Source organism: Nipponia nippon, unplaced genomic scaffold, assembly GCF_047370975.1.
Source record: "Nipponia nippon isolate SJK-2023a ecotype South Korea unplaced genomic scaffold, ASM4737097v1 scaffold_9, whole genome shotgun sequence".
Lineage (NCBI taxonomy): Eukaryota > Metazoa > Chordata > Aves > Pelecaniformes > Threskiornithidae > Nipponia > Nipponia nippon.
Genome location: NW_028262413.1, coordinates 26,215,461 through 26,242,406, shown reverse-complemented (window position 1 = coordinate 26,242,406; position 26,946 = coordinate 26,215,461). Strand labels below are relative to the sequence as shown.

General features: G+C 46.2%; 1 protein-coding gene across 8 annotated transcripts in view; it reads left to right on the top strand.

Moving 5' to 3' along the window:
* Positions 1 to 25,246, top strand: part of MYO9A (myosin IXA) — a 186,014-nt gene extending 160,768 nt beyond the window's left edge. For 2 of the 8 annotated variants that reach the window (XM_087743837.1, XM_087743832.1), the window contains 20 exons: positions 329 to 1,978; positions 3,570 to 3,651; positions 4,172 to 4,387; positions 9,029 to 9,141; positions 9,554 to 9,711; positions 10,459 to 10,682; positions 11,136 to 11,252; positions 11,913 to 12,101; positions 13,083 to 13,130; positions 13,813 to 13,924; positions 14,810 to 14,871; positions 17,164 to 17,356; positions 17,813 to 17,941; positions 18,300 to 18,405; positions 18,890 to 19,021; positions 20,104 to 20,227; positions 21,053 to 21,106; positions 23,249 to 23,451; positions 23,643 to 23,785; positions 24,217 to 25,246. In XM_087743837.1, the coding sequence (XP_087599963.1) occupies positions 329 to 1,978; positions 3,570 to 3,651; positions 4,172 to 4,387; positions 9,029 to 9,141; positions 9,554 to 9,711; positions 10,459 to 10,682; positions 11,136 to 11,252; positions 11,913 to 12,101; positions 13,083 to 13,130; positions 13,813 to 13,924; positions 14,810 to 14,871; positions 17,164 to 17,356; positions 17,813 to 17,941; positions 18,300 to 18,405; positions 18,890 to 19,021; positions 20,104 to 20,227; positions 21,053 to 21,106; positions 23,249 to 23,451; positions 23,643 to 23,785; positions 24,217 to 24,698 (4,537 nt within the window). In that variant the 3' untranslated portion in view covers positions 24,699 to 25,246. The remainder of the gene's footprint in view (positions 1 to 328; positions 1,979 to 3,569; positions 3,652 to 4,171; positions 4,388 to 9,028; positions 9,142 to 9,553; positions 9,712 to 10,458; positions 10,683 to 11,135; positions 11,253 to 11,912; positions 12,102 to 13,082; positions 13,131 to 13,812; positions 13,925 to 14,809; positions 14,872 to 17,163; positions 17,357 to 17,812; positions 17,942 to 18,299; positions 18,406 to 18,889; positions 19,022 to 20,103; positions 20,228 to 21,052; positions 21,107 to 23,248; positions 23,452 to 23,642; positions 23,786 to 24,216) is intronic. The other 6 variants (XM_087743835.1, XM_087743834.1, XM_087743833.1 and 3 more) reach the window with 6 other exon arrangements.
* The last annotated feature ends 1,700 nt before the right edge of the window (positions 25,247 to 26,946 follow it).

Below are 26,946 nucleotides of genomic sequence, written 5' to 3'. Positions count from 1 at the left end.
GATGCAATGGGTTAAGCTCTTCTGACTCTGTCAGCTTGCAAACGAGCTAGACCAGGGATGGAGGCTAGAGCTGCTGCCATCAGCGTGAAAGGAGCTTTCAGGTGCATTGGGGCAATCCTTGAGTAGGAGAGATGGCATAAGAGGAGAAGACTGAAAACCAAACGTGCGCTTGCATCATCTTGCACCGGATGTGCAAGGAGGGTTGCTTGAGATGGTGATGGTGATGAGGTGATCATGGTGGTGGTGATGAGATGCCACCAGTGCAGTGCCTTGAAGGGACGTGAGTGGGCACAGAGGTACAATGTACTGTTTTTCTGCTTTCTTGCAGGTTTAGAGCCTTGAAAGAGCAGCGATTAAAAGAGATGCAGCTGGAGAATGGCCTGTCAGTTAGAGAAGAGGATGGACCGGAGGCAGGTGATGCTTTGGAAATTAAGGGCTCCGACCCATCTAAGTGGGAGGATGGCTCATTTGAAGAGCGAGTGAGAGCTATAGAGGAACATATATCACTGATGGAGAATAATCGGGTGAGTCACGTGGACCCACTGGATACTTCTGCAAATTTATTGTACAAAAGGCATGAGAGAGCCAGTAGCCAGAGCGGGATGGACACTGAAGAGGAGGTCGTTGTTAGAGAGAGACCCAAGTCGCTGGAGGATCTCAACCAGAAAAAAGTGGTTCGTGCAAAAAGAGAAAGCCGGAGGATGCGTGAACTGGAACAGGCAAAATTTAGCTTGGAACTGCTTAAAGTCCGGTCCACTGGCGGGCTGTCACCTTCAGAAGAGCGGCGGTGGTCCACTGAGCTTATATCTGAGGCACTTCATTCCCCGCAGGGAACCCCAGAGAGTGATAGCTCTCAAGGGAGCTTCGAGATGTTAAGCTGTGAAGATACCCCAAGTAATAAACTCATTTCCTTAGTTTTAGACGAGCAAGATGCGCAGTCGTTTTCCACTGACTCTTTGCCTAGCAGCCCCCAGGCTCATCTGCAGAAGTCTTTCTGTGCGGCACATGTGAACAGCAACTTATCCGGTTGCAGAAGGATGCCTTCAGACTTGGAGCTACCTGATAACCTCACTGTGAAGGAGCGCGTGGTCTGCGACCCCCAGAATGTTATATACAAGGCTCATCCGAGAGAAGCCTTCCTTTCCAGCAACCTACCTACTTTCTACGTTCCACCACAAGACAACGTGAAGGTGAAGCTGGAGGAGAATAACCTGAGGAACAAAGCAATGGAAAGAGAGGAGAGGACAGTTACATTCTCTGAGGTCAGGAAGGACTCTGAGCCAGACCAGGGCAGAGCCTTGGGAGGGGAGGAAGAGGAAAAGCCCTCTATCAAAAGAGAGGAATGTGGGACAGCGACTGCAACACAGGCCCATTCTCCAGACTCTGTCATCAAGAGACTGGAAAAGCTCAACGTGGAGAAGGAGGAACGGCAAAAGCAGCTTCAGCTGCAAAATGAGAGAGAGATGATGGAGCAAATCCGTCAGCAGAAAGAAATTCTGGAGAAACAACGCAAAGCCTTCGAGCAGCAAGGGAGGGTAGAGGCTTTGCAGAGGGCTGAGCAGAGCAGAATGAAGGACCCCTCCCTCAAACCAACCAAAAAAACAGACAGCCGGCCTCAGTCGGTCCTTGTCCTGCACCCCCAGAGCAGAGGGGAGCATGGCCCTATCAGAGGTGTGACTCCAGCCTCACCGGTGGACATTAAAGGTCTCACCATTGGCACCAGGGGAAGCTCTCCAGCCCACAGTGCCCCCAAAGACAGACCCGTTAGTATGTTCATGGAGCGAAGAGAAGGTCAATCAGGAGCGGTGCTGGAGCCCCGGTGCCATTCCAGACCAGCTCTGGACCCCAGGGACCTCCCAGGCAGCCACTTCTCGAGGACAGAGCGCCTCTGGCAGCCCCGAATGCCCAACCAGGCCACTGAGGAGACAAGGGCAAGCGCTATGTTCTTCACGCCAAAAGACAATCCCTTTGGCCTTCAGTAAGTAAAAAGATAATGTGCTTTCTCCGTAGGCTTTCTCCATAGGCTTTCTCCATAGGCTTTCTCCATAGGCTTTTTGTTCTGCTAGAGACCATTTTATACAAATGCTCCAGAACATTGTTTCTGGAGATGGTACAAAACACCTAGCAAAACGAAGACGGGTTTTTTGATCTTATAGCAACAAGTGGGCAGAGATCAGAGGAAAAGGAAAAAAGAGCTGGAAATACGATTTCTCGGTCTCTTATGTGATGGGCATTATGTAAGGCAGGGAAGATAATCATAGACATTAGCAGGTGAAGTGAATTAATAGAGAGTTGACACTGTTTTCATTTACCCTAGATGAACGGTGATAGGAGTTTATTTCTCAAGGTAAAAGATGAAGAAAAAATTCTTAGGATTTTTGGGTGATCAGAGTAGAAATGAGTACATAAGAAAGAAAAATTACGGATTTTTCTTGCTTGCTGTAGAATTAACACAGCCAGCAAAGCCTTTCAGATGATCTTACCATTGCAGGTTAAAAAACAGCAACTGTCCGGAGGGAGTTTGGGATATGAACGCACTTTCGACAGTGTATCACTTACCTATATAATTACATGTGTAATGGGTTTAGCAGTCGTTCAGCTCCGTCGCACTGCTTAAATGATGGGCTGCTCCAGCACAGGGTCTAGAGACCACAGCAAGATCTTGGGACAGCATTTGCTCCCACTCTGTCGTGTTGCTTAAACTGCCTTGCCTAATTTTGGAGAGGTTTTGGTCATTTAGCTCAAAAAGGACATAAACCCCACCCAAATCCTGCTGCACCCTTTCCAAGGCAAATGCTACTGGTGAATGTTTGCTGTTGATAACTTAAGGTGCCTCCGAGTGTAGTAGTCTTGTGGTTTATGTGCCGTTGCGATGGGAGGAGATTCCCATTTAATTTGTGCAGGTTCTTTAACTAAGTCCAGAGGCACATGATAGGGAAAAGGAGCAGTCAATAAAAAAGTAGCCCTTTGTTCCTCGGTAGAGCCAGCAGCACCCCTCACACATGGGCATGGTGATGGTTTTATTCAGAAGTGATGGTAGAAAGAGTGAGCTGAGCAAAAAGCAACTTTAAATGGGTGTATTTTTTAATGCTATGTTAGATGCAAAGCAAGGATGCTCTCCTTCCAAACCAGTTTGTATGAAAATTTGCAGGAGGTCCTGGAGAATTAGTTTGGAAGAGGGTATTTAAGAATAGTCTTCCCCCAAAAAAATTTCTTTCCATTTCTTTTCCTGGTTCATGCACAGAACAAGCAACAGGAAAAAAAAAATCCTGTATTTTACTTTTTATTCTGCAACAGACTAATCGCATTTGAGAATCCAGAAGTGAAAAGGTACCATCCGTAACCACCCTGATGGGTAGAGTTGGCAGGCAGAGCTTCATGTCTTCTTGTCCTTTGGTATTAACTCAAATCCTGAAGAATTCAAAGCAATTCCAAAACGCCATGACCTCAAACTTGTAATTTGTTCTTGAGTGCTTGGGCTGTGCACTTGTACACTCCTGCAAGCCAGACTGGCTTGGCAGGAAGGCTTTTAGGAGAAGATGAAACATCTCTGTTCTCTTGTGTTTCAGCAGGGAAGCAAGTCATCAATGCCTTTCCAAGGGTGAACTAGCTAGGAAGCCATTTAAGATGCCGGGGTCTGGCAGAGGAGAGGTAAGTTGTGGCTTACTTATTTTCTCTTTTAATTGAATGGGGGGGGGGGGGGGGACACACACACCTTATTCTGCCAGTTTTCCCTCAAAAGCTTCAAAGAAATAAACTATAAAGTACAAGGGCTGCTAGACATAGGGAAGGGGGATATCATGGTATGGCAACCTTCACACCTTCTCTTAAAAATAAAAAGCCCCTGTAACATTAATTCATAGCGGCTCTGAATAAAAAGGATCTTGCGGTCCTGATGGCACTGTCCAACGCAGTCTTGTCTTGGTTTGGTTTAACATACGTTTGAGTAACATCCATGATTGTCCATTTTCACCGTGCTGTCTTGGTTTTTGTTTTTCCTGGTCCTTTTTTTTTGCATTAGATATAATATTGTGTCTCCTCCGTGAGGTGCAATGTCACTCAGAGATGTCATAAGGCCGTACTTGAGCTACACTATGATGCCAAACATCAGTAGAATCTCCTCCTTATTTTAAAAACCTTTATTTTTTTGTTGTTTTATCATTTGGTCAAGCAGGTTCCCAGACCGACCCATAAAAAGAAAGCCCGCATGGCGCGGACGCGCTCCGATTTCTTGACTAGAGGTACTTTTGCTGATGGGGAGGGGGATACGGAGGAAGATGATTACGATGACAGTTTTGAGTTCCTTCTCTCCTCTGACCAACCTCCTCATCCCGAGGCAGTGCCTGCAGCCCGGCTGGGGCAGGCCTGTTACAGTGACTCCGAAATGGTAATTTTTTCCAACGTGGTGGGGGAAACGAAAAAGAGAGCAAGCAGAGCTGCGGGAGCCTTTCTTTGCTAACCTTAGCTGCACTGATCCCTCCACCACTGCTTCTCCCAATTCCAAGGATGCTGTAGATGGGTAAACTCGGCGAACACAGCAGAAACAGATGCAAAATGGGGAAATCATTTGTGTTTCTTGGCCATGGGGATGTTTTCTGGCTTGATTCGATATCAGCTATGGTTTCCATAGCTTTCCTGTAGCATTGCAACTTATCTTGCACAGCTACCTACTTTTTTTGTTTTTTAACCTCAATAGCAAAGTCACCCTAGGATCCTTTTGCTCTAAATATGATCTACAGAAATCCATAAAAAAGATCAAAGCAACAGACAACAAAGAAAATGATACAAATCTTGCACCTCCTGTTACTTTTCATTTTGTATCCTTAGCCACAGTATCCGATGATTATTCAGTCCTCAATTATCGGAGCAATGCTGGCAGACGGCATCTTAGAGAAAGCAAAAACATGAAAATTGGGCAATAAAAATATAGTGAGAGTGAAATAGTGGGTTTTAAAGAAAAAAAAACCAACCTTTTAAGCACAGTAACTGGTGTCCACGGGCTGCAGCTCCATGCTACATGAGCCTGTGCTGCAGAGCACTTGTATCTCAGGTTTAATCTCAGATAAGCTGCTTTCGGAAAATCACAAACTGAGAGGTTTCAGGAGTGGGAAAGGCCAACAGCTTCCAACCCATTCATATTTTTTCCCTGAGGTGGTGGAGATGTTCCTGTAGAAGTGTGGATAAACACCAGGAATCATCTCCTGCCATAAGAGCTCAGGTGGAGCACCGCATAGAGCTGCCTTGCTCCTCTGCTCCAGATACAGTCCTGGATGGGGAGCTGAGTATAAAACCGAACAAAGGCATGAAAACCAAAGTCAGCAATTTATTTTGTGCTATGGCATTGCTGTGGCTCTGGCAAACATCTTGTGCGATCCTAAAATCGGCTTTTCCAGGAAAGTCGGATGTCCAAGGAGGGTTTTTCATGACTTTTCTGTTAGCAGCCTTTATTATAAAGCATAAAGTGTTCCCATGATAATTTCCTCAGGGGAAGGGGCCAAAGATTTACAAATTTCTTTAATTTTTAAGGTTGCTTTTGTTAAATTTCTGGGAGTTTTGAGCCAGGAATACTCAAAACCTGATTGAAAGACGTGGCTCTATGAACTGAGCTCACTTGACTGCGTCTTAGCACATCTCCCTGCTTGGGGATCAGGAAAGGGAGAATTTTATGTAGCAAAATGTAGTATTTTACATAGCCTGATGAAAGCCCTGGATGAGGGGCCGCGCCATACCCAGTGTGCCATGCTGTGTTCCTGGAGGTTACCCTCTTACAAACTGTTAGGGGTTTTTTAGCCATAGAAATCTTTCCCGCTGGGATGCGAAAGGCGCTTGGCAAGCTCCATCCTTGGGAAGGGACCTGGCTCATCCCACTCTTTAGAAATGCTCCTTGGGACTCTGGAGTTGGACTCGATGATCCTTGTGGGTCCCTTCCAACTCAGGACATTCCATGATTCTATGATTCTATGCTCACCTGGTTTAACAGCTCTCACTGCATGCAAGTAGTAGTAGGTGCCAACTGTCTCTCGTCTCTCCTGTATCCCTCTTCTCCTCTGCTCTCCATCACTAGCTCTAACTGGTGGTCAGCACTTTCACCCCTTGTGTGGTTGAGTTCTGCTTTCTAGCAAACGCTACCCATGAAGTTGCGTGCTCAGCGATACCCTATGTCTGTATGTCCTGACAACGTGTACAGCGTTTCCATCTGTATTCTGTATTGCAGGTTTGGGACCAGCCCTTTGGCTTGTGGCTTCTCTGGGTCAGGATTGCCACAAGTAGCAAAATTTAGGGACAGCTTATTCATATTTGTTAGCAGAGCCTGGTTGTTGCAAATGAAGCAGCCTATGATAGAGCAATACTGGTGCGTGTTGGTTTGGGTACAAGCTCAAGTAGATAGATGCCTATGTAGGCATATTTGTTGTGTCTTGTGATGTTCACATGAAGACGAGTCAGACATCTGCCATGTGCGGGCTGGTTTCTGTGCTACTGAATAGCTTATTCATACAGCTCCAGCCCCCAGCTACGCATCTCCAAAAAACCCTCTTTTAATGCACTGCTCAGTGGCCAAGGGCTGCTGGATAGATGAAAGAGAGATTATGTGTGACCTTGTGAAGTTGAGCATGTGGTGGCTCACCAGCGGCCCTGGTGGGAACCTGCCCGTCATGCCCATTGGTTTCTTGACCGTCAAGTCAATGATTGTGTATCACCAGCTGGTAAGTAGCGGTCCACCAGAAACCCATGTTCCTGACCTAATTCTGGTATATCCCAGAGCAGCAAAGACCAAGAACATCTTCAGCCTGAGCTGAAGCCCAAGGTGCACCAGTATATAAGGTGGCTGCTGAAGGCCTTTAAGGCCTTCAAAGGTTGCTTGAGCTTTTTAGCTAGTGATTAGCTGAGGATTAACTTGGCTTGCAGTGAGACAAGTACAGATGGGAGGAAGAGCTCCTGGCTGTGGTCAACACATATGGATACCACTCCTGTTTTGCACCTAAGCCTGGAGAGCTTTCCTGCAGCAGATAAATAGAAAGCCTTGGTTAGAGAAACCACACCAGAAGCATCTTCTGAATACATTCTCCTTCAGCAGAGGCTTTTAGAGAGAGGGTCTTGGATAACGAAGCAGTGGTTTAGCTCCAACCTCCATACTAAAGCCACGAATTGACAAACAGTCCAAATATCTGTCACCAGCTGATCCTAAGCATGCCTGAAGAGCCAGCAATGAAATAGATCTCTTGTCCTAAGTCAGAGGGAGCATTGCACTTTTTCCTCTTCATCCAGGAGACAGCTCCAGACCCCCTTGCTACTGCCATTTGCGTGCGTGTGGTGCTTTCTGGTGTTTCCTGACTGGGGATTTTCTGGTGCAGAGGCTTGTCTTGGCATCTGAGGCTTTCCATCCAGATGAGGACCTTGCCCATCATGGCTTCTTGGAGGAGTCCCTCAAATAGATGGATCTCATGCCAAAAATGCCTTTTAGTCCTTATTTTCAAAACCTGGAGACATTGCTGTGATAGTAGAGGAAACACGGAACTATAGTAGGTCAAGAACTGGGGCAGAGCTGAAAGAGATGGTGGTAGTAATGGTAGAAAATCCTTCTTCCAGTTTTGTCTAAAAAGTGCATTACAGATGTTTTTGACTCAAAGTCTTCTGCAACCTCTGCATTGCGCCAGCAATCCCCTTAGCCTGCCTGCCACGGTCAGCACATACCAATGTGCTTTAAGTGGCTTTGAAATAGAAAAAAATTGAGTAAATGCCCCCACAGAATACTTTTTTTTTCTTCTTCTTCTTTTAAACAGAGCACTGGAAGTGATTAAAAGGTTGAAATTACTCAAGAACAAAACTGTATCATGGGGGCAAATATTTTAATAGGTCATTTTTTAAAACAAGTAGTAAGTTTGGGCTGGATGGAAATTACTTTTATGGGTTTTGAGGGCTTTTTTTTCCCAGTATCCATCTGCAATTCATGTGTGATCACCACCTCAATGTAAGAGCGACAGGAACAGGAAACACTTTGATGGTTTAGGCAGTGTCTTTCCCAGTGGCAATTTTGCCTTATGTGCTGCCATCTCGTGGCTGGTAGGAAGGTTAGTCCAGGGGTGAAAAATAAGACATTCAAAGAGAGTAAATATGACTCCCCTACAGCCCATGTTTTATATAATTTTATTTGAAATATTTTTAATAGAAGAAAAGGAAATGCTTAAAAACACAGTGCATTCAGTTGAGACATTTAGGTGATGGGAAAGCTACAAGAGGTGTTTGACCATCATCTTCTGAATCCTTACATACAACCTGATTTCCTGCTTTCCTCATGCCAAAAGTATCTCCTCCAGGAGTCAACCTCCAAAATCACAGCTGAAATTGGAAAAAAAGTACAAAAATTGCTATTTTTTTTTAAATACAGCAAGTATATCTCTGGGCTATTTCATGGAATCGTGTTAGGTTGAATTGTTGCAAATTCATTTCATCCTTACAAGCGATCCCAGGACATTTTAAACATTTTTATTTCTAAAGGCTTAATTTTAACATGTCCTTGGCACAAAGACTTTGGACTTCTTTTCTGCAAAGGCCTCAACGAGCGACGGAGGAAGAGACTCTGCTGGGACATATCCATGTGGTTGAGGGTTCCTTTGGTGCTAGGAGCACCACAAATCACTTTCTTGTGGTTAACAATTGTGGCTAACGTGGCTATTCTGGGATGGAGAGCTGGGCTGCCCAGACCAAGGTGGTGGAGCAGTTGTGCAAGCTGGGTGATGAGGACCCGTGGCTTGGTGCACACAGATTTTCATCATTGGTTGCTCAAGGAGAAAGAAGGTTGGACCTCAGCATAGAGTTGGAGCAAGGGAAATGCCTTTCTCTTTTAGGAGCTGTTAAAATATTTCTTTAGTTGTAGCTAGCTCAACAGGACTGTAGGCTTTCACCTGTAGGCAGATAGAAATAAAGAGATAACAGACAAAATAGCTAATTTTTGCTAGGAAGAAAATAATCAGCTGGCATCCCAAGAGCTGTCTCATTTTTAAACACTTCGTGCTTGGAATCATTACAGACAGTGCAGCGACTCACCTCTGGGGAAGGCCAAACGAAACTGCACAAAACCATGTCTCAGGGGGAGATCGGGAAGCTGGCAGCCGCACAGAAGAGCCTGGCTCCGGATGGGAGGTAGGAAACGTGGCTGGAGATGGGAGATGAGTCCCTCCTGTGTTCATCTTGGTTTCCATCACCTTGCTGAACCACCCCGGCTTCTTTGGAGATCCACTGACGCACATGAGTTACTCCTCCCATCTTTCCTATGTGACTGTGGACATGCCCAATTAGAAGAGGCATCCTGCTCATATCATAGTAAAGTTTTGACACCGTGTGCTGGATGTCCCATCCCAAACCACCCAATTGCATGGGTGAAACTTGAGTTTCTTGCCTTTCCTGAGGATGCGTAGCCTGGTTTCCATGGTAGAAGTTGTGTGGACTTAACTCCTCCTCAAACACCATGACGGTCTGGGAGATTTGGGGTAGTTTTGGATAGAAGGACATTTTCCTAGTTAAGGCAATTCCTCTTTCCACAAATTATTTCCAGGCCTCAGCGAGCCAAGATGAGGTTCTGGGTGAAGGGAAAGCAGGGGGAGAAGAAGACCGCACGGGAGAAGCTTGCTACCCAGTCTGAGCTGCTGGAGCTGTATGCAGAGCAAGAAGCCCCCGGCAGGGAGGTGATTCCTGGCTTGCAGCTTCGCGAAGGTAAGTAGTGGGGTAGCATACTGCCAGTGTTGTAAGGAGCAGAGAAATTGTGTTCGTTGTCATGGCAGAGGGAAAAGCTAGCTTAGATCTGGCTTTATGCTACAACTAAGCATAGCCCAGTATATATGGGCTTGAGTAATGATATAGAACCAAGAAAGGTTGGCTTATCTATAGGGTTAGGGTATCTGTAAACAGGAGTATCCTATACGATGGTGTGGTCTAGCTGAAACTGCTGTGGGAAAACGGGTTGGGAAACAGCACAAATTGAATGTCCGTGCTGGTTCACGTCCCTTGAATTCATGGATGGCATCAACCCAAAATGATGGCGAGTAGGTTAGAGGATGGGATCCAAAACAGGTCTCGAGGAATTCTATGTTGCTAATCCTCCCGGCAGCTGTCTGGACATGGACAGATGTTTCCCCTCTTGATGGAGGAAATGACCGAAGGAGAAATGATACTTAATCTTCCTATGAGTACCACACTGATTTTTGCTTCCGCAGATTTATTCCAATGCCCATCTCCTTATTTTAGTGGCAGAACACCCTGTTACCCTGCTGTGTTCTTGCTCTGGAAGGTTACACTTGATGTTTTTTACTTATTGAGAGTTCATCAAGAGCCATAGATTTTTATTACTACCCAAGAAGTAACCAGGCTGCTCTTCCAGGCCATAGGTGGAACTTGGGAAACAGCATTTGTTAACTAATCTGCTTTTCAATCTCTTTCTCCCTTTTTAATTATCACCCATAGAGTTGGGTCCTCACCACCTGACCCCTCCACGGAGTCCCGAGCTGTCTGGTATCTACCGTCGGGAGTTTAAGGAGAACAAGGAGCCCTCTCCCAAAGTAAAACGCAAGCGCAGTGTCAAGATCAGCAACGTGGCTCTGGAGCCTGTACAGTGGCAGAATGACTCGCTGCAGATCATAACCAGTGCCAGTGACTTGAAGAGCATGGATGAGTTTCTTCTGAAAAAGGTAACTCCTGTCCTCACTGCTTCAGATAAATCATCAGAGAGCTAAAAGAGCGGACAGAGACAACAAAGCCAAAATTATCCTGGGGGCAGCAGTAGCAGTACTGATAATTCATCTAAGAGTGCAGAGCACGCACCAGGGCAGGCTTGGGAGAAAAGATAGGCACGCTATGCATGCACAGTGCAGTTGTTCTGCACAGGCACAGCAGCTTCGGTGCTTCCATTGCTTTGAGTTGCCCCTGGTGGCATCAGAAATGGGTGACCCAGGAGGGCAGGAGTTGAAGGCTGGGGGGAAGTGCTTGTTTTTCTAGTTTGCATGCAGGAGAAACCACCTTGTAATCATTATTAACATTGTCTGCTGGTGGTGGAGCAGCTGCTCATCAGTGCTGCTTCATCTCATGCAGTGCTCTGCCACAGCAAAAGTGGCATGTGTGCATAAACCCCTTTGGTTTCCCAGATGAATGAACTGGATAATGAGGACAGCAAGAAGGACACGCTGGTGGATGTCGTGTTCAAGAAAGCGCTGAAGGAATTCCGACAAAACATCTTCAGCTTTTACTCCTCAGCCTTGGCGGTAAGTGACCGGATGACAGATGAGAACTTCCAGAAGAAATGAGATGCTCTGGGTCCTCCTGGTCATGGAGATGTTGCTGAACCTTCCATTCCTGGTCTGCTCATCCCAAAGGATGGATGTTCTTCCTTTGTATTCCCATGAGCTGTAAATTTGGACTAAACTCTTCCTCCTTGAGAGGAGATTTCTGGTCTCCTTATTACAGCTTGCTCCCAGTCAAATGGGAGATGACAGTAAGTCAATAAACTCCTATTTGCCACCCAAAGTGCCTGGAAACCTTTGAGTTAAATTTGTGAGTGGTGGACGTCTGAGCAATGTGGAGCTCTGCTCTTCTGCTACTTCTCAATCTGAGCAATGATCACTATGGCTTAGTGATCACAGTGATCAAAAAAAGCTATTTTATTGCCCAGATTGTACAAAAAGTTCCCTCTAAGATTTGAGCTGGCATTTAACGTCCTCCTGCTCTGTGCACTGAGAAGCCATCCTGTGAAAGATCATGAACCAACTCTCTATTAGATCATTCTTTTTTCCTTCTTTTAATCATACTTGGACTTTCCCCAAGCGTTTGGAAGCCGGTCGGGCTGAAATAATTGTCTGGAGCAGAACAGGCAATCTGGGGGTGTATAAAAATCCCTTTTCTTTTTGCTTCTGTTTCCATAAAAGATGGATGATGGGAAAAGCATCCGCTATAAGGACCTGTACGCCTTATTCGAGCAGATTCTGGAGAAGACCATGAGGCTTGAGCAGAGGGACTGGAGTGAGTCTCCAGTTAAAGTCTGGGTCAATACCTTCAAAGTCTTCCTGGATGAATACATGATAGAGTACAAACCCCTGGACTACACTGCGGTGAAGGTAGTCATCAGATTTCTTAAGTCCCTTGAAGATTTGGGAACTGTCTTTCTGCGGGGTCGTACTCTTCGTAGACACATGGGAACCTCTGTTGTCTTCTCCTCTGCTTTAGGCTGATGTGGACAACATAAACTGGCATGCAAGGCGCGATTCATTGATTGTGTTTCACTGGGCTCAGCAAATCCCAGTTCACATCTGGACTGAGCTGGGCCTTGGCCAATGCCAACGTGTAGATGTTGTCTCCATGGCAAAACTGCAACCATCTATGGATAGTTGGAAAGGCAGCTCCTGGTGCTTCCTTTTTAGTTTTGGGGTTTTTTTTCAGTCTTTGACAGAAAGTGAAAGAGAGAGATGCTTTCCTTGTCTCTTGACCTCTTCCCAGGTGACCACATACTTGACCATTGGTTGGGTTGCAGAAGGGGACATGGGCAGTGGCTGTCCTCGGGGTCTAGCTAGAGTTTTTAAAGCAGTCAGAGCTTGCAGTGTGCCTTTCACAAACCTGGGCTTCTCGCTTTCTGCTCCTTGTTGTCTGCAAGGAGAACCACCGGGTCTCAGGCCGGGCTTGGGAGATTCTGTTTATTGTCCAAATAATCCATCTTCTGGCTCTTCTGCTCCAAGTCCTCCCCAGGCTCCTGTCCAGGCAGGTTTTCTTCTGAGCAGGCTGAGCATCAGCTCAGGCTGCAGTGCTGTGCCACGTCCTCCTTGGGTGTCTTGCATGAGATGGGAGATCTTTAGGTCACTAATGCTGAACTTGGAGGCAGAGCAGCTAATCCCAACTCTGAGATGAAAATGGGGACAGTTGTCCAGGGGATTTCTGAAAACAGGGTGATCCGCAGGAGAGTTTTCTGAAGTGACTCTTCTGGGGCTGCAGGTGCACTGGAGGATGGGGCTGGAAAGCAGTGGGCAAAGTTAGATATTAGCCCTCTGTACACTTTACCTGGGGAAATTGCCCGTAAATATGCTTAAATCTCTTTCTATTACCAGGTGCCAAAAACGGAACGAAAAAAGAGAAGAAAAAAGGAAGTGGATGTGGTGAGTTGAGCACTCTGTGCCTGTGCATTAAAAAATTAATGTCCTTGTGGCCAGAATGACGAGTGATAAGAGACCTGCTCATGATGTGTCCTGTGCCGAGATCTGGACTGTAATGAACGTGCAGCTGTGAAAGGAAGTGCTAGAAAGATGGGCAAGGTGGATTTGGTTTGCTTGCTCAAGGATCGATGTAGGTTGTCCTCTGAAAACGTGTCCTGCATCAGTCAAGACAGTACATGTAATGTCAGGAGTTATTATAGAAGAACTGAGAGCAAAACAGAAAATGTTGTTCTGGATTTCTGCATAAACTTATAGTGTGTGTTTTACATCTCTAATGTCAGAGATGTAGGAGATTACATCTCCTTTTTTCTTTAAGGATATGATAGTACTAGGAAGGATGCAGATGCAGAACAAAAAGGGGTCATGGATGCATAGAACACCTTCTTAACATGGAAAGGTTGACCAGCCAACCTCAGTCAAATGCAGTTTCTAACCTGCTTGCATGACAGTTTGTTCACATACCGGCTGGATGTCTGGGTTGCTTACAGGGTTATTGGGCTGAAAAGGAAACAAAAATAGCAAATAACAGCTAAAAGTTGGACAGCTGACTGTGTTCATCTCCCCATTTTGCAGCAAAATCTTTACCTATCTCTTTTTTCTCACCACCCAATCTTTTTCGTTGCAGGTGGAAGAGCACAACGGTCACATTTTTAAGGCGACCCAGTACAGCATCCCCACCTACTGTGAATATTGTTCCTCCTTGATCTGGATAATGGACAGGGCTTCTGTTTGTAAATGTGAGCATGCTCTCTTTGCCCCTTTTGTCATGTGCTTGTATCACAGTCATGAGTTTTGGGGCTCTGAAAGATGTTTGCTGCTGTTTCCTGTAACCCCACTCTCAAATAATTTGGGTTTTTTCACATTATAAGAGCTTCTGGGACAGATACTAAGGGTTTCTGAACTTAACTAGTAGGTCCATCCCAGCAGTCCTTCCAGTCCTCATGGTACAGTTAGTTTTGTGCGTGGGAGCTTTGCATTACAAGTCTTATCCCATAGGGTCTTACGGTCATTCCATAAGGTCAAACCATATTTAAGTGTCATGGTAAGAAGGGCGGTAGAGTCAGGTATGGCAAACGTACCCTACGGCTTCAGCCCATAGGATGCCTATGGATCTCATGACCATGGCGAATTCATTCAGCTTAGCCTATTTGCCCTCCAGGCACGTGAATTTTTGGGGAGATTGGGAAAATGGAGGAGGACTGATGGGAAAGGTTGATCCATCACTTTGATTTTTCCAACATTTCTTTGATTAGGTTGGAAGTATCAACCCTGGGGTATTTCAGGCTGATGTCCAGTGCAGGAAGAATACAAATTACATGCTATTTCCAACCTCTTTGAGGGTATTCGTGTCTGATAGCTCAGAATGACTCATGAATTATTTTCCGAGTTGATCTATCAGGGATTTTAATGTTTCAGGGACTTAAATACAGGACCTTTAAAATTAACAGCTTCATTTTTTTTTTGTTTGAGTGGATCTAATATAGACTTAGCCCCGGGGAACTGCAAATTTGACATGCTTTTGACCTGCTAGTCCTGAGAGGAGCTACTTAATTCATATTAATTAATATTTTTCCAATTATCTGACTTTCTAGATTATTAAATACTATTTTTCTTCATTGCAGTATGTAAATATGCTTGTCACAAGAAGTGCTGTCTTAAAACCACGACCAAGTGCTCCAAAAAGGTAAATGTCTCTCGTTCCTTTTCTTTCATTAAATACCTTTCAGACAGCGATCCCAGGCTTGTATAAAAAAATACTTGCAGGCACAGAACTTGATATAATGCTGGCAATAACCCTCCTTTGAGCAGGAGCTTGGGGCAGAGATCCCTGGAGGTCTCTTCGACCAGTGCTTCGGTGTTTGCATGTATTTTGGGAGTAATGCAGCAATGCATCACTATATATCTGCCCAGTCGTGATGCAGATGTTGCAGTGATGCTCCCTGTCTTGTAACCATGCTGAATAATAGAAAGCTGCCTTGTTTTATAGCTTTTAAGGACTTGGAAATGTGGGGTTATTCTTAAATGTGGGGTTATTCTTGGAAATACGAGTTACTGTTAACCCTGCTGGTCCCTGCTCAAGCTCACAGTGTGGTCCCCAAACAATGGCAGCACTACAGCTGAGCAAGGAAGGGTGGGTGGAGGATGCTCAAGCCCTGACCGTGCTCCTTAGAGGTGAATTAGATATTGTTTGCTGGGTTTAAGAGTATGGAGGACAGTGAATGAGTGCAGCATGTTGCCCTGGCTAACAATGAATCATCAAGATTTAGTGTTTGTTTTTCTTTTAAGTTTATTTTGTGCCCAAAAAAAGGATAATATAGCCAGGATAATAATGTGTGCAAAGCTTTATCAGCTCCCTGGGAGGCTTCCTGGGGAAGAGCAGCCTCCATAATCATACAGCCTCCGTAAAGCTGCATGATTACATTTTTCCCAAGAAATAATGTGAATATATACATTCAATAGATATATTTGAATATATTTGCTTTGATAATATAGTATTTTTGCTGCGCTCTTTCCCTTTCTGGCAGTATTTCTGCATGAGTTGGAAACACCTCATGTGAGTTTCTGCTCTACAGATCCGGGAAGTTCAATGGGATCTCTGGTTATTTTTTTTCAGAGAAGCTCAGAGATGCTTGCAGCCTTCTCATTTCTTGGGGTTTCTCTGCACAAGGAAGTTTTTGTGCTGTACCCAAGGAAGCGAGTTCACCATGTCTCCACGGTAGCTTTCCACTTGGGCAGTTGGAGGTCCTTCTCTAGGAAGGCTCTGGCTTGTCTGTGCTTGGTGGGTTAATGTTTTTCGGGTTGTTTTCAGCAACAGGGAGCCACAAACCATCTATTATGCTTTAAGAAAGAGGTCTTTATTTTCTGGCAATGGTGATTTTGTAACTGTTAGCCTTGTCCCAGACTGGATCTGTTTCTCCAGACCTATGGTGAACTTGAGCAAATGCCAAGCTCATCTCTCTCAATGGCCATAGAGTTGCTTTCACCCCTGTTTGGTCCTCATCTCAGAGCTACTTGACTTGAGTAAAGTAGCACATGGGTTTTGTGGCATTGCATTTGCTGATGGTTTTAGCAGCCAAGCAGGCTGGTTGAACAGCAGGTGATGAATTTCAACTGGTAGCTGAGATCAGATGTTCCTGGGATGTTTTTTTTCCCTAGGGCATGAAACAGCATGGGCATCTTCCCCACATCATCTCATAAGGTTGACAAGATTGATGAAAGGATGACATTGAATGGGAAAAACAAAGATGCAGGAGTGGTTATAAGGGGAGCTGTGACCTATGTCATGGTCACCACCGTCTTGCTGAAGACTGGATTGCAGCATGTGCTGCAATCTCTTGTGTTTCTTTTGCTGGGGCCAGGCATTCGTGTAAAAATTTTCTTAGGTCTTTTGACTTTTCCAACCCTGAATTTCCCATTTGGGAGGACTTTGTTCACATTTGAATTTGCCAAATATCAAATCTTCAGTGAGTGTTGCAGCTGACAAAAGGGTCTTTCCCAACAGATGGAGGGTTTTTTCATGCCCTTATTTTGGCATTGGGTTTGTTCACAGACATTTTGTAATTTCCAATGCTGCGAGTTGATCTAAGTACCCGAGACTCAGATTTACCTGTTCTGCTTTCTGCATCCTCTTTGAGCAGTGAAATCATCCCTGGAGATGGTGCCAGAAGGGCAGGAGGTGGAGGAGCACCATCTGCGTTGGCTCTGCCAGGCTGAGAATATAACCACAGTGGCATGGTTAAAGAAAGAACATTCAGACTTTTATGACTTAAGGTGCATGCCCAGAGACTGATCTAGCATTGCAAGATGTACATTATTGGCTGTCCTGTCCTCCATTGCATGTGGCTTCATTAGACTTGCAGGTCACCTGGGTCAGCTGAAGAAGTCTGAATAGCAGTCGGATGCAAGCGCTGCGCCACCATTGCTTCCTATAAAAGGATTTTAAAACCCTTTTTTTCCTTTTCCTTTTCCTCTTCAGTATGACCCCGAGCTCTCATCTCGGCAGTTTGGCGTGGAGCTCTCCCGGTTGACCAGCGAGGAGCGAGCGGTGCCAGTGCTGGTAGAGAAGCTCATCAACTACATTGAAATGCATGGGCTGTACACAGAGGGCATTTACAGAAAATCAGGGTCCACCAACAAGATCAAGGAGCTGCGGCAAGGACTCGATACGGGTAAAAGGATGGGAAAAAAAACACCCAGGGAGAAAAATCTCTGCAACAGCAAGGTGGGATGCTTCATTGGGGCGAAACAAGGGAGCAGTCCCTGATCGCAGGCTGTGAAAATGCAAGTGATACTTTCACATCTCCAACTAAAATCTGTTCTTAAGTCACTGACTCATCCTTTTTTGGGTGTGATGCATGAAAAAAGTCATTCTAGTTGAGGGAAAACACTGCCTTAGAAATCCTGGTCCCACCTAAGGTTACTTGCCCTGGAAAATGCAGATTTTAAGACATGAAGCTGAAATCGGTGATGGATTTCTTGACATTGAATGCAGTGTGGTTTTGGGGTGACACATGAACATTTTCTATCCTAGAATAGCTTATCCATGCACTGGCTTCACTTATGGCTTCACGTTGATCATTGCCTCTTGTTTTTATTCTTTCTCCTCAATCCACTGCTGAATGCAGACATAGATAATGTGAATTTGGATGACTACAACATCCACGTCATCGCCAGTGTGTTCAAGCAGTGGCTCCGAGATCTACCCAACCCTCTCATGACCTTCGAGCTCTATGAGGAGTTTCTGCGGGCAATGGGTAAGGAGCCTCCTTTGCTGTCCCGTTCCTTTGACAGGGGGAAATGGTGGCCGCTTTTAGTGCTGAACTCTTTATTTACTCCTTGGGCCCAAATCAGCTGATTTTGCCAAATCGTTTTCACCTGGTTTCAAAGTCTGATTTTTTGGCTATAAGGGTTTTTTCATGCAAAGCCACGAGTAGTTCAAGTCTCACCTTTGGTGGCACGCATTTGCATTGTGGTTCAGCAGATTTCAGCCCAAAATGTTAGCCAGAAGATCTGTCTTTTAAGTAGTAAAAGTAAGCAAGCATTAAGAAGGTATCATTTTAAATACGAGAAAGAAGAAGAAGCCATCCCTAAACACTGGTGCTTTCTCCGCAGGCCTCCAGGAGAGGAAGGAGACAGTGCGGGGAGTGTATTCGGTCATCGACCAGCTCTCCCGCACCCATCTCAACACCTTGGAGCGTCTCATCTTCCACCTGGTGAGGTACGTTGGGCCGAGGCGGCTTCAGACAACAGGCAAGGGGAGGATGCTCAGACATCCTGTCGTACTGAAATAGCCAAGACTGAAAGCAGGTGGGCAAAGGAGAGGGAAGGGCTTTCAGGTCCATCGTGTGTCCTGGGAGGTGGCCCCGGAGCTGTTTCTCCAAATGATGTTCGTATTGATGAGCAACCTCTGCAGTGCTTTGGTTGCTCGTGGTACCTGCAGGTCTGTGGTGCCTCTTGCCACTGCAGGGACAGGTTGTTTGGGTGGAAAATGCTGGTTGTTTTCCTGCCTTGGGAACACCTGAGATGTCTTCACATTTGGCTTTCTCTATTGAGCAGAGCAAAGACGAGGCCAGGCAGCACACTTGCTAGCAGAGCAAGATAGCACTGTAGAAGTGTCATCTCCTCTCTCCATGGCCATGTGGAAGAGGTGAAGTGGAGGTGCCTTCACTTCTGACTTCTCTCTAAGTCCCTATTTTTTTCAGGATTGCCCTCCAAGAAGAGACCAATCGAATGTCAGCTAATGCCTTGGCTATCGTCTTTGCTCCCTGTATCCTCCGCTGCCCCGATACGACGGACCCGCTGCAGAGCGTCCAGGACATCAGTAAAACAACCACGTAAGAATGTGGTGCTGGGTGATCCAGCTCCATAACCTTCGCCATGTCACCGCTCACATCTTGATAACCCTTAGTACAGTCAAATGGCTCAAGAATAGGGAGCTTTAGCATGGAAAATATAAACACAAATTAAAAGCATCTTCATGAAGATATTTCATATTCTCTCAGACCCCAAGACCTTGTTGAATGGGGCTTTTAAAGCGATGGAGCATCCACAAGAGCAGATCAACTTGCACTCTGGCCCAGCACATCTCAGCAGGAAAAGGTGGAGCTTGTGCTGACATGGTTTTATTGTTAATCCCATTTATGGCAAGCAGATCTTTATTCTTACTTAATTTTTTCTTTTTTATTTGAGGAGGTGATCTTGTTTGGTCTGCAGCAATATTAATATTGCGTACTTAGATTTCTTTAAGGTATTTGACATAATTTCAAAGATTTTACAGAGAAAAAGTGAAGCACTTGCCCAAATTCAGTCTGGCTCATATTAAATAGATTTAAAAATAGATAATGGAGACAATGATGATAATGGAAACCATCCAGTGAAGGGATGGGTTTCTGAAAGAGGTGGTTTTACCTCCAGTAAGTCTATTAAAATTGTTGAAGACCAGAATGTGCTTCGACATCAGCTGGTAGGAGCACTCATCCTTCTGTGAGATTTCTTTGTAGCTTCTCCCTTAGAATTTAGCTATAGTACATCCTTTAATTTTATTATGCAGAAAGGATTATTTTTTCCCCCAAACACATTCCTGACAGCAATAAACAGCTCAGCGTGCAAGCAAGTCTGAATTTGTGGCTTGGAAGCAATCTGCCTTTCCCAGGTTTGTATTTCCTTGACTCCTCTTCAAGGGGGAGAGTTTCTCCTGTTGGAACCTTGAGGGTCTTTAATTTCTCTAGTCTGAGTTCCTTCGTAGCCTGTTGTCACTCTTTTTAGGGGGAATTTCCACTACCCTTGTGTTTCCAGGTGGACCTTTCTCCCCCCGTGCCTTTCCAGCAGGGCAGATCTGTGAGCAAGACAGGGCCAGCTCAGATCAAATAATTTCATCCTCCCATTTTATCTTCTTTTGGGTTTTTTTCCCCCTTAGATGCGTAGAATTAATCATTATCGAGCAGATGAACAAGTACAAGGCTCGTCTCAAGGACATCAACAGCCTGGAGTTCGCAGAGAACAAAGCCAAGAGCCGCCTCTCCTTGATCCGTAGATCAATGGTGAGATTCCAAAGTCGTCTCTGTTCCCTCCTGTCCTCTCCTTGCCCCTGAAGCAACCCTGCCTGATCTTCTCCTGCTTATTCCAGCCTCCCAAACCCCTCACAACCTCCCACGCCATCTCCCCCAGGACAGGGATCATCAGCCCTGTGGTGGCTCCTCGCCTTTGCAGGGAGTCATACAAAGGACGAGGAGGTGGGAACGGTTTGTGGAAACGTGGTCGCTCCAGCTCAGATGCTCCTGGTCAACGTTTCCACCTTCATTTGAGCTTGTTTGGTCCTGGATTGAGTCAAGCCTTTCATTGACTGGCTCAACATCGCCCCATGGGAGACCTGGACCATCGTTTTTTTGTGCTCAATGGCATTATCTGAACCCAAAATGAGCTCCCCAAAGGCTGGCTCTCCCTGCTCCCGCACCACCTTTTTGGGAGCCTCAAACCCATCTCATTGAGCTTCCATGCTTCTCGGGGGGCCGGCAGGCTGCAGATGCACGCTGTGCTTGGCTTGTTGGGCTGTGGGAGAGGGACGAACTTGGCACAGCATGGTTGTGCCAGGCTTGGACTAAGGAGCCAGGTAGCCCCTCTGCTTGGACCTGCCCACTGTGGTACTCAGGGACACATTGCTCCTGCTTTTTTGGGGATGAAATCCAAGCAGGGGCTTCCTGAGGTTGTGGGGCTGGTGCTGCAGAGCTGCCCTGCTCATCCCAGTTAAAAAAAAAAAAAAAGGCAAAAAAAAACCCATAAAAATGAACAAAAACGGGTTTTTTGGAGGGGCGATGGCATGTGCACTCTAACCTTCTGCTTTCCTTTTCATCTCCTCTCTAATCCAGAAACCCGTACTAATTGCAGTTAGATTTATGAGCATAACCCGCAGTTCAATCCCGGTATGTATTAATTGCAGCGCGCCCTGCGCCAGCCACCGCGTCCCTCCGTTGTCTGTCACCGCCGCTCATTCCAGCCTCGTCCCACTGGCCATTGTTCGTGACGTTGCCCATCCCGTCCCTGAGCGGATGCCACTCCTCAGGGCCGCTGTTTCTCCTGCAGGTCCCCCAGGTGGCAGGAGTTCAGGATGGCTGGCGCTCGGCTATCCCTGCACGCAGCTCCTCATAAAACCACTTTCCACGCCTTTTCCCCTTCCTACATTTTTTTTTTCTATTTTCCTCTCTTTTTCCATCCTGTGCTCTTTTTTGCTTTACTTGACTTATCCCTTCCCTTCCCACCCCAATTTGTGCTCACTCAGGATGCGTTTCAGCATCAAGTTGCTTTCACAGTCCTGCTGTATCTCAAGATGGTGGATAAAACCCTCAGCTCAGATGCCTCGGAGACCACGAGGCATCCGAAGGTCTCCTCCACCTTCTTGGAGGAGGAGCACCACCACCACCTTGAACTCAAGGTCAGGACACCCAGGTGTGAATTGGGAGCAACCCCTGTATTCCCCAACTCCATCCCATCTTGAGTTTGAGTTCCCAGCAAGACTGTGATGAACAAGAAAAGTGCCTGCAGGTTTTTGGGAATGCTCGTGGGGCTCTTTTCCTTCCTACCAGGTTCAGCCCATGGCGCTTCTCCCCATCCTTCAGGATCTGTGAGGGTAAGGAGATGGAGAAGAGCAAAATGCAAGCTCTGCTCCCCTGACGCTGTTTTGCAAGCATACCATTTCGCAGGGGCCTAAGTCCACAAGCCAGTGGGATCTTTGGGATCTCAGGGGGTTTGAAGCTGTGCTTCAGCTCAGGAGCCCCTGTGAGAAGGTGCCGTCAGAAGAACGCCAGGGCACGGGAGCAGCTTTGCTGCTCGAGAAAGGTCTCTGAGGTGTGACGTTAAAAGATGAAAGGGGTAAAATGGAGCAAATACCACTTTTAAAGGAAAAAAGGAGGCTCCTTTACCCTGCAAACCTACTCTAGGCACACAGGGAATCAGAGAGACCCGGGCCTGCCCCAGCTGCAGGGTTTAAATAGCCCTACAGGGAGAAAAGCTGTGTTGCAATGAGCTCTTCAACTGCAAGGAGATGCAGGTTCATCCTGGGGATGGTTGTCAGGAGGAGGGCAGCAAGTGATGGGCTGCTCGACATCTCCTAAGTCCTGGTTGGTTCAAGATCTTGAATTTAGATGATGTGATGTGTCTGGTTACGATAACAGTTAAGATTAAAAAAAAAAAAAAAGTTTTTAATGTCCATGGTGTCCCTCATCCCAAAAAATCCATCTTTTTCTTCTACTCTGTGGAGCAGATCCATAGAGCTGGTCCTCAAAAGGTTAAAGCAGCTGCATGTATAATATTCCTCCATTCCTACCCCCGTTTGAGTCTTTTTCCATCGCTGGTTTTAATATTAAAAAAAAAAGATGGTTCTTCAGAGCTTTTCAGCAGGGACCGCTGCATTAAATCTCCCTGTTTAACTGTGGGTGCAAAAATTAACATTTATTTTCTTATAATGGACCATTGGAGGTGGTCTTGGTTTATGGATCTCGTGTACATGAGATCAGAGCGTGGGCAACGTGATTAGGTGTGAGTTACCATTTGCCTAAGGAGTCAGTGGAGACCCTTCTGATGCTCAGAAAATACCAAGGGTGAGCAAGGGAAGGATGCGAGACGTGATCTAACGATAAAACAGGAGCTGGGTGCCCTGTAATCAAAGCCCTGGTGATGCTCCTGCCCAAAGCCAACACGGCCACCTGGCAGGTCAATCTTCCCATCGCACAGGCTGTGGGCTTTGCAGAAACCCATCCTGCTGCCAGCTGGGCTTGCTTTGAAGTCCAAGTTGCACTTGGTCCATCAGCTGGTCCATCAGCACCATCTTCACTGCCTCCATCCTCACCGCCTCCATCCTCACCCCTTTCAATGTGTTGAGTCCTGCTGGTACCTCTCCCAGCCTGGGGTGAGATTTTGGAGGGTCCTGGGTGCAACCGCCGGTGGCACACTGAGGAGCAATGGCCGGGGCCGTCTTCTTCGCTCCTTGGGAGAGAAGTGTGGTTGGCACCTGAGATGTTTACAAAATCACCGTGGCTGATAGTGATGACACTGTTGTCTCTCTTCAGGGCAAAGGACGCGTGCGACGTGGCGCCTACCCCAGCCCAACATCTCCTGTCACCATGCGCTTGCCCTCCGTGTCAGATGTCCCTGAGGAGACCATGAGCAGCGAGGAAGCCATGGAGATGGAGGTGACAGAGCAGCAGCAAGCGGCCATGCAGCAGGAGGAGAAAGTGCTGACTGAACAGATTGAGAGCCTGCAGAAGGAAAAGTGAGTCTGGGTTCAAGCTGCTATAGGTTATGTATGGATGTTATTTGACATCATATGGTTGATGTGCTGCTCGTAGGGTGAGCTGGAGGACTCCATCCCTCCACGATCTCTTGGTGTACACTCATCCCTTTCTTCTCCTCCCCACCTTTTCGGTTGTGTTGGGTCAATGGGACTGGGTCACTTTTTGGCAGGGAGGAGCTGACATTCGAGATGCTGACACTGGAGCCCCGCGCCTCCGACGATGAAACCCTCGAGTCCGAAGCCTCCATTGGCACTGCTGACAGCTCCGAAAATTTGAACTTTGACTCCGAAGGAGCCATCTCCGATCGTTCGGGTAAATCCAGGCGTTCTTGTGTTTATCATAGAATGGTTTGGGTTGGAAGGGACCTTCAAAGCTCATCTAGTCCAACCCCCCTGCCATGGACAGGGAAATCTTCAACTAGATCAGGTTGCTCAGGTTTTTTGATAGCTTGCAGGGGGGTTATTTGTTTTTTCTTGCCCGCTTTTGAGGTATAGCAATTTAAATGGGTGTAAAGAGGGGGGTTAACACACATGGACACAGGGAGGTGGGTGGTAGCACCCAAGGTTTCATGGGGAGGTGAGAGCTTCTCCAGTGCCGCTGCATCATCACAGGTGATGCTACCTCCAGCGAGATGCCAGGAACGTTGTCCTGGCTCAATGGCATGCATCCCGGGGAGTGGTGCCAAGATGTTGGGTGGTTTCGGGGTGTTAATTCTCCGGTGGTCCTTCTCCCCCCCCCCCCAGAGAGAAGCGTAGCACTTACCTCCCTGCGGCCCAGCAAGGTGGAGGGGCCGAGCCGGCTGCGAAGGCACCCCAGGATGCGGCCGGACGCAGCGGACCCAGCTGACACCTCCGTCTCCTCCTCTTCCTCCTCCCAATCATCCACCTCCTGCTTGCCCCACTTGCCCCGGAAGCGCTTCCAGATGTACTCCAAATCGCCTTTCTACCGAGCAGGGGGGCCCAGTGAGCCCCCCGAAACCCGGGTGAGCCCTGAGGGCTTCGTGGGACCTCTCCATTATCCCGAGGACCGTCCTCAGTTCACCACCCGTGGGACGTTCAACCCAGAGAAAGGCAAACAGAAACTGAAGAGTGTGAAAACGTCCCCCCCGAAAACCAAAGAGCCCCTGGATGGGGGGACAGGGGGGGGACGCAAGAGAAACCCCGAGGCTGACTGCGCCACTGCCCAACCCCTCGTCCTCCTTGGGAGCAACGAGTTCATGGTCTGAGATGCTCCACCCTGGGGACACATTGTGCCGCTGGAGCATCCTCCCTGTCGGCAGCACCGGCAGTGCTCCCAGTGGTTTCCTCGTTAACACCAGGAGGGTGAATTCTTAATTAAAAAGGTTGGTGGGGGACGGCTTTAATGGTAGCCTTAATGGTTTGAGGGGGTTGAGACCTTCGGGAGGGGTTGGACGGGGGATGGAGGGGCACCGGCCGGCTCCTGCGCCCTTCCCCTTGGAGCATCCCATGTCTCGGAGCATCATGCCGCCAAATCCTCATGCCGAATCGCCGTCACCCATTGGTATGAGAAAACCAAGCCTAAAAATACCGCGGGAGCATCCCAAGCCAGCGCCGGCTCTGCTCCAGCCAGCCAAGCCCTCCACGCTTTAACCACCTCATCCACGCGAATGCCAAGCGCATGGAAAAGCGTTAAAATCTGCCAAAAATCACCTTTCTTTTTTATTTTTTAATGTGACCTAACCACCTTTCCTCTTTTTTCCTTTGGAGACCATCAGTATTAAAAAATAATAATAATAATAATAATCAAGGACTACTTGAAGCTATATTTGTTTATATGCTGGTTACTGGAGTTTGTTGTAAATATATATATTTTTATTATTTTGTTTTAAATATTTTTCCCCAGACATAACTTTTTTTTTTAATTATTATTATTATTTTTTGGCTGGGGAGGAGGGAAATGATGGGCTGAGCCGTCCTGCCGGCGTCATCGTCGGTGTCACCATCCATCACTTGCCGCTACCACCTTGCTCTATACATTAGGTTTTTTGAACAAGAAATCCCTGGAGGTGTAGTTAGCATGATTTAAAAGTGGTGCCCATGACAGGACTAATTAGCAATGCAGCTAATGACTTGGCTTTTAATCCCTACCGTATCATCATCATCACCACCATTGGTGGTACCCAGAGAAGCTCCGGGTGCTGGAAAACCTCTGGAAAGGTGAAATTGGGAGCCCTGGGGCACTAATTAGATTAATAAAGGCTGGATCCGTCCTTTCAGATGGGCTGGGCATTGCAGGTTGAGGCTCGTCCTTTCCCGAAATGCCACCGAAAAGGGGGAAAACACGAAAAAATTGAGTTTTCCTGAGTATTTTGTGTTCTGCCAGGCATCCCCGCATCCCTGGGTTTAGCTGAGCCACCTTCGGTCCCCTCTCCCTCTGCCCAAAGGGCTGTTTCTTTCAAGGGATGGTTTATTTATTGGGGTTTTTATTTTTTATTTTATTTTATTTTACTTCTAAAATGTTTAATTGTTTTTTTAATTTTTTTTCAATGAGGGAAAGTGATAGATGCCACAGGGAGAGCGGGGGCGTGGGAACAGCATCTGCCTTAGCACTGCATCCTGGGGGCAGAGCAAGACCAAGTCAATCATGCCCCGTCCATAGGGGAAAATGGGGTTTTACCATCCCCAGATGGAGAAAACAGGGATTTTGGGACTGACCTGGGATGCGCTGGGAAGGTGGGTGGTGGCCATGAGAGTGAAGGCTCCTGGGGAGCCACCTCTAACCTCCCCGGAGCTGGAAACAGCAGGAGCATCCCCACTGCTCTGCACCAAAAACAGCTATTTTAGAGCCTCTTCACCTAAAACCCCAGGAATTCCCCTCAACATGGCCAGGCTCTGGGTGAGGAGGTCCCTGAGGGAGGGTGGAAGGCCTTCATCCTCATCCTCAGTTTTCTCACCCTGGCGGCATGAGAGCAGCAGGGACAGTGGATCTGGCTTAGGCAGTGCCTCAAAAGAAAAAAAAATATATATATGTATATTTCTTTTGATATATATGTATTTCCCTTATATATAAATTTTATATATATATATAAAATATATTTAAAGGAATATATAGTCTATATATAAAGAAAAATATATATAGGAATATATATATTCTATATACAAAGAAAATATATATAGGAATATATATAGTCTATATATAAAGAAAATATAAAAGAATATATATTTTCTGTATAAATAAAAATATATATAAAAGAATATATATAAAGAATAAATGTTTCTTTATATATTTTATTTCTTTTATATATAGTACATATTTTTATATATAAAGAAATATGAGATTTATACTGTATATAAAGAATATATATTTATTTATGTATATATTTTTATATATTTCTATATAAAGAAATATATAAAAGAAATATACTATTTATAAATATATATTCTTTAAATAATTTTATATATTTCTTCTATATGTATGAAGAAATATATGTTTCTTCATATATATTTATATAT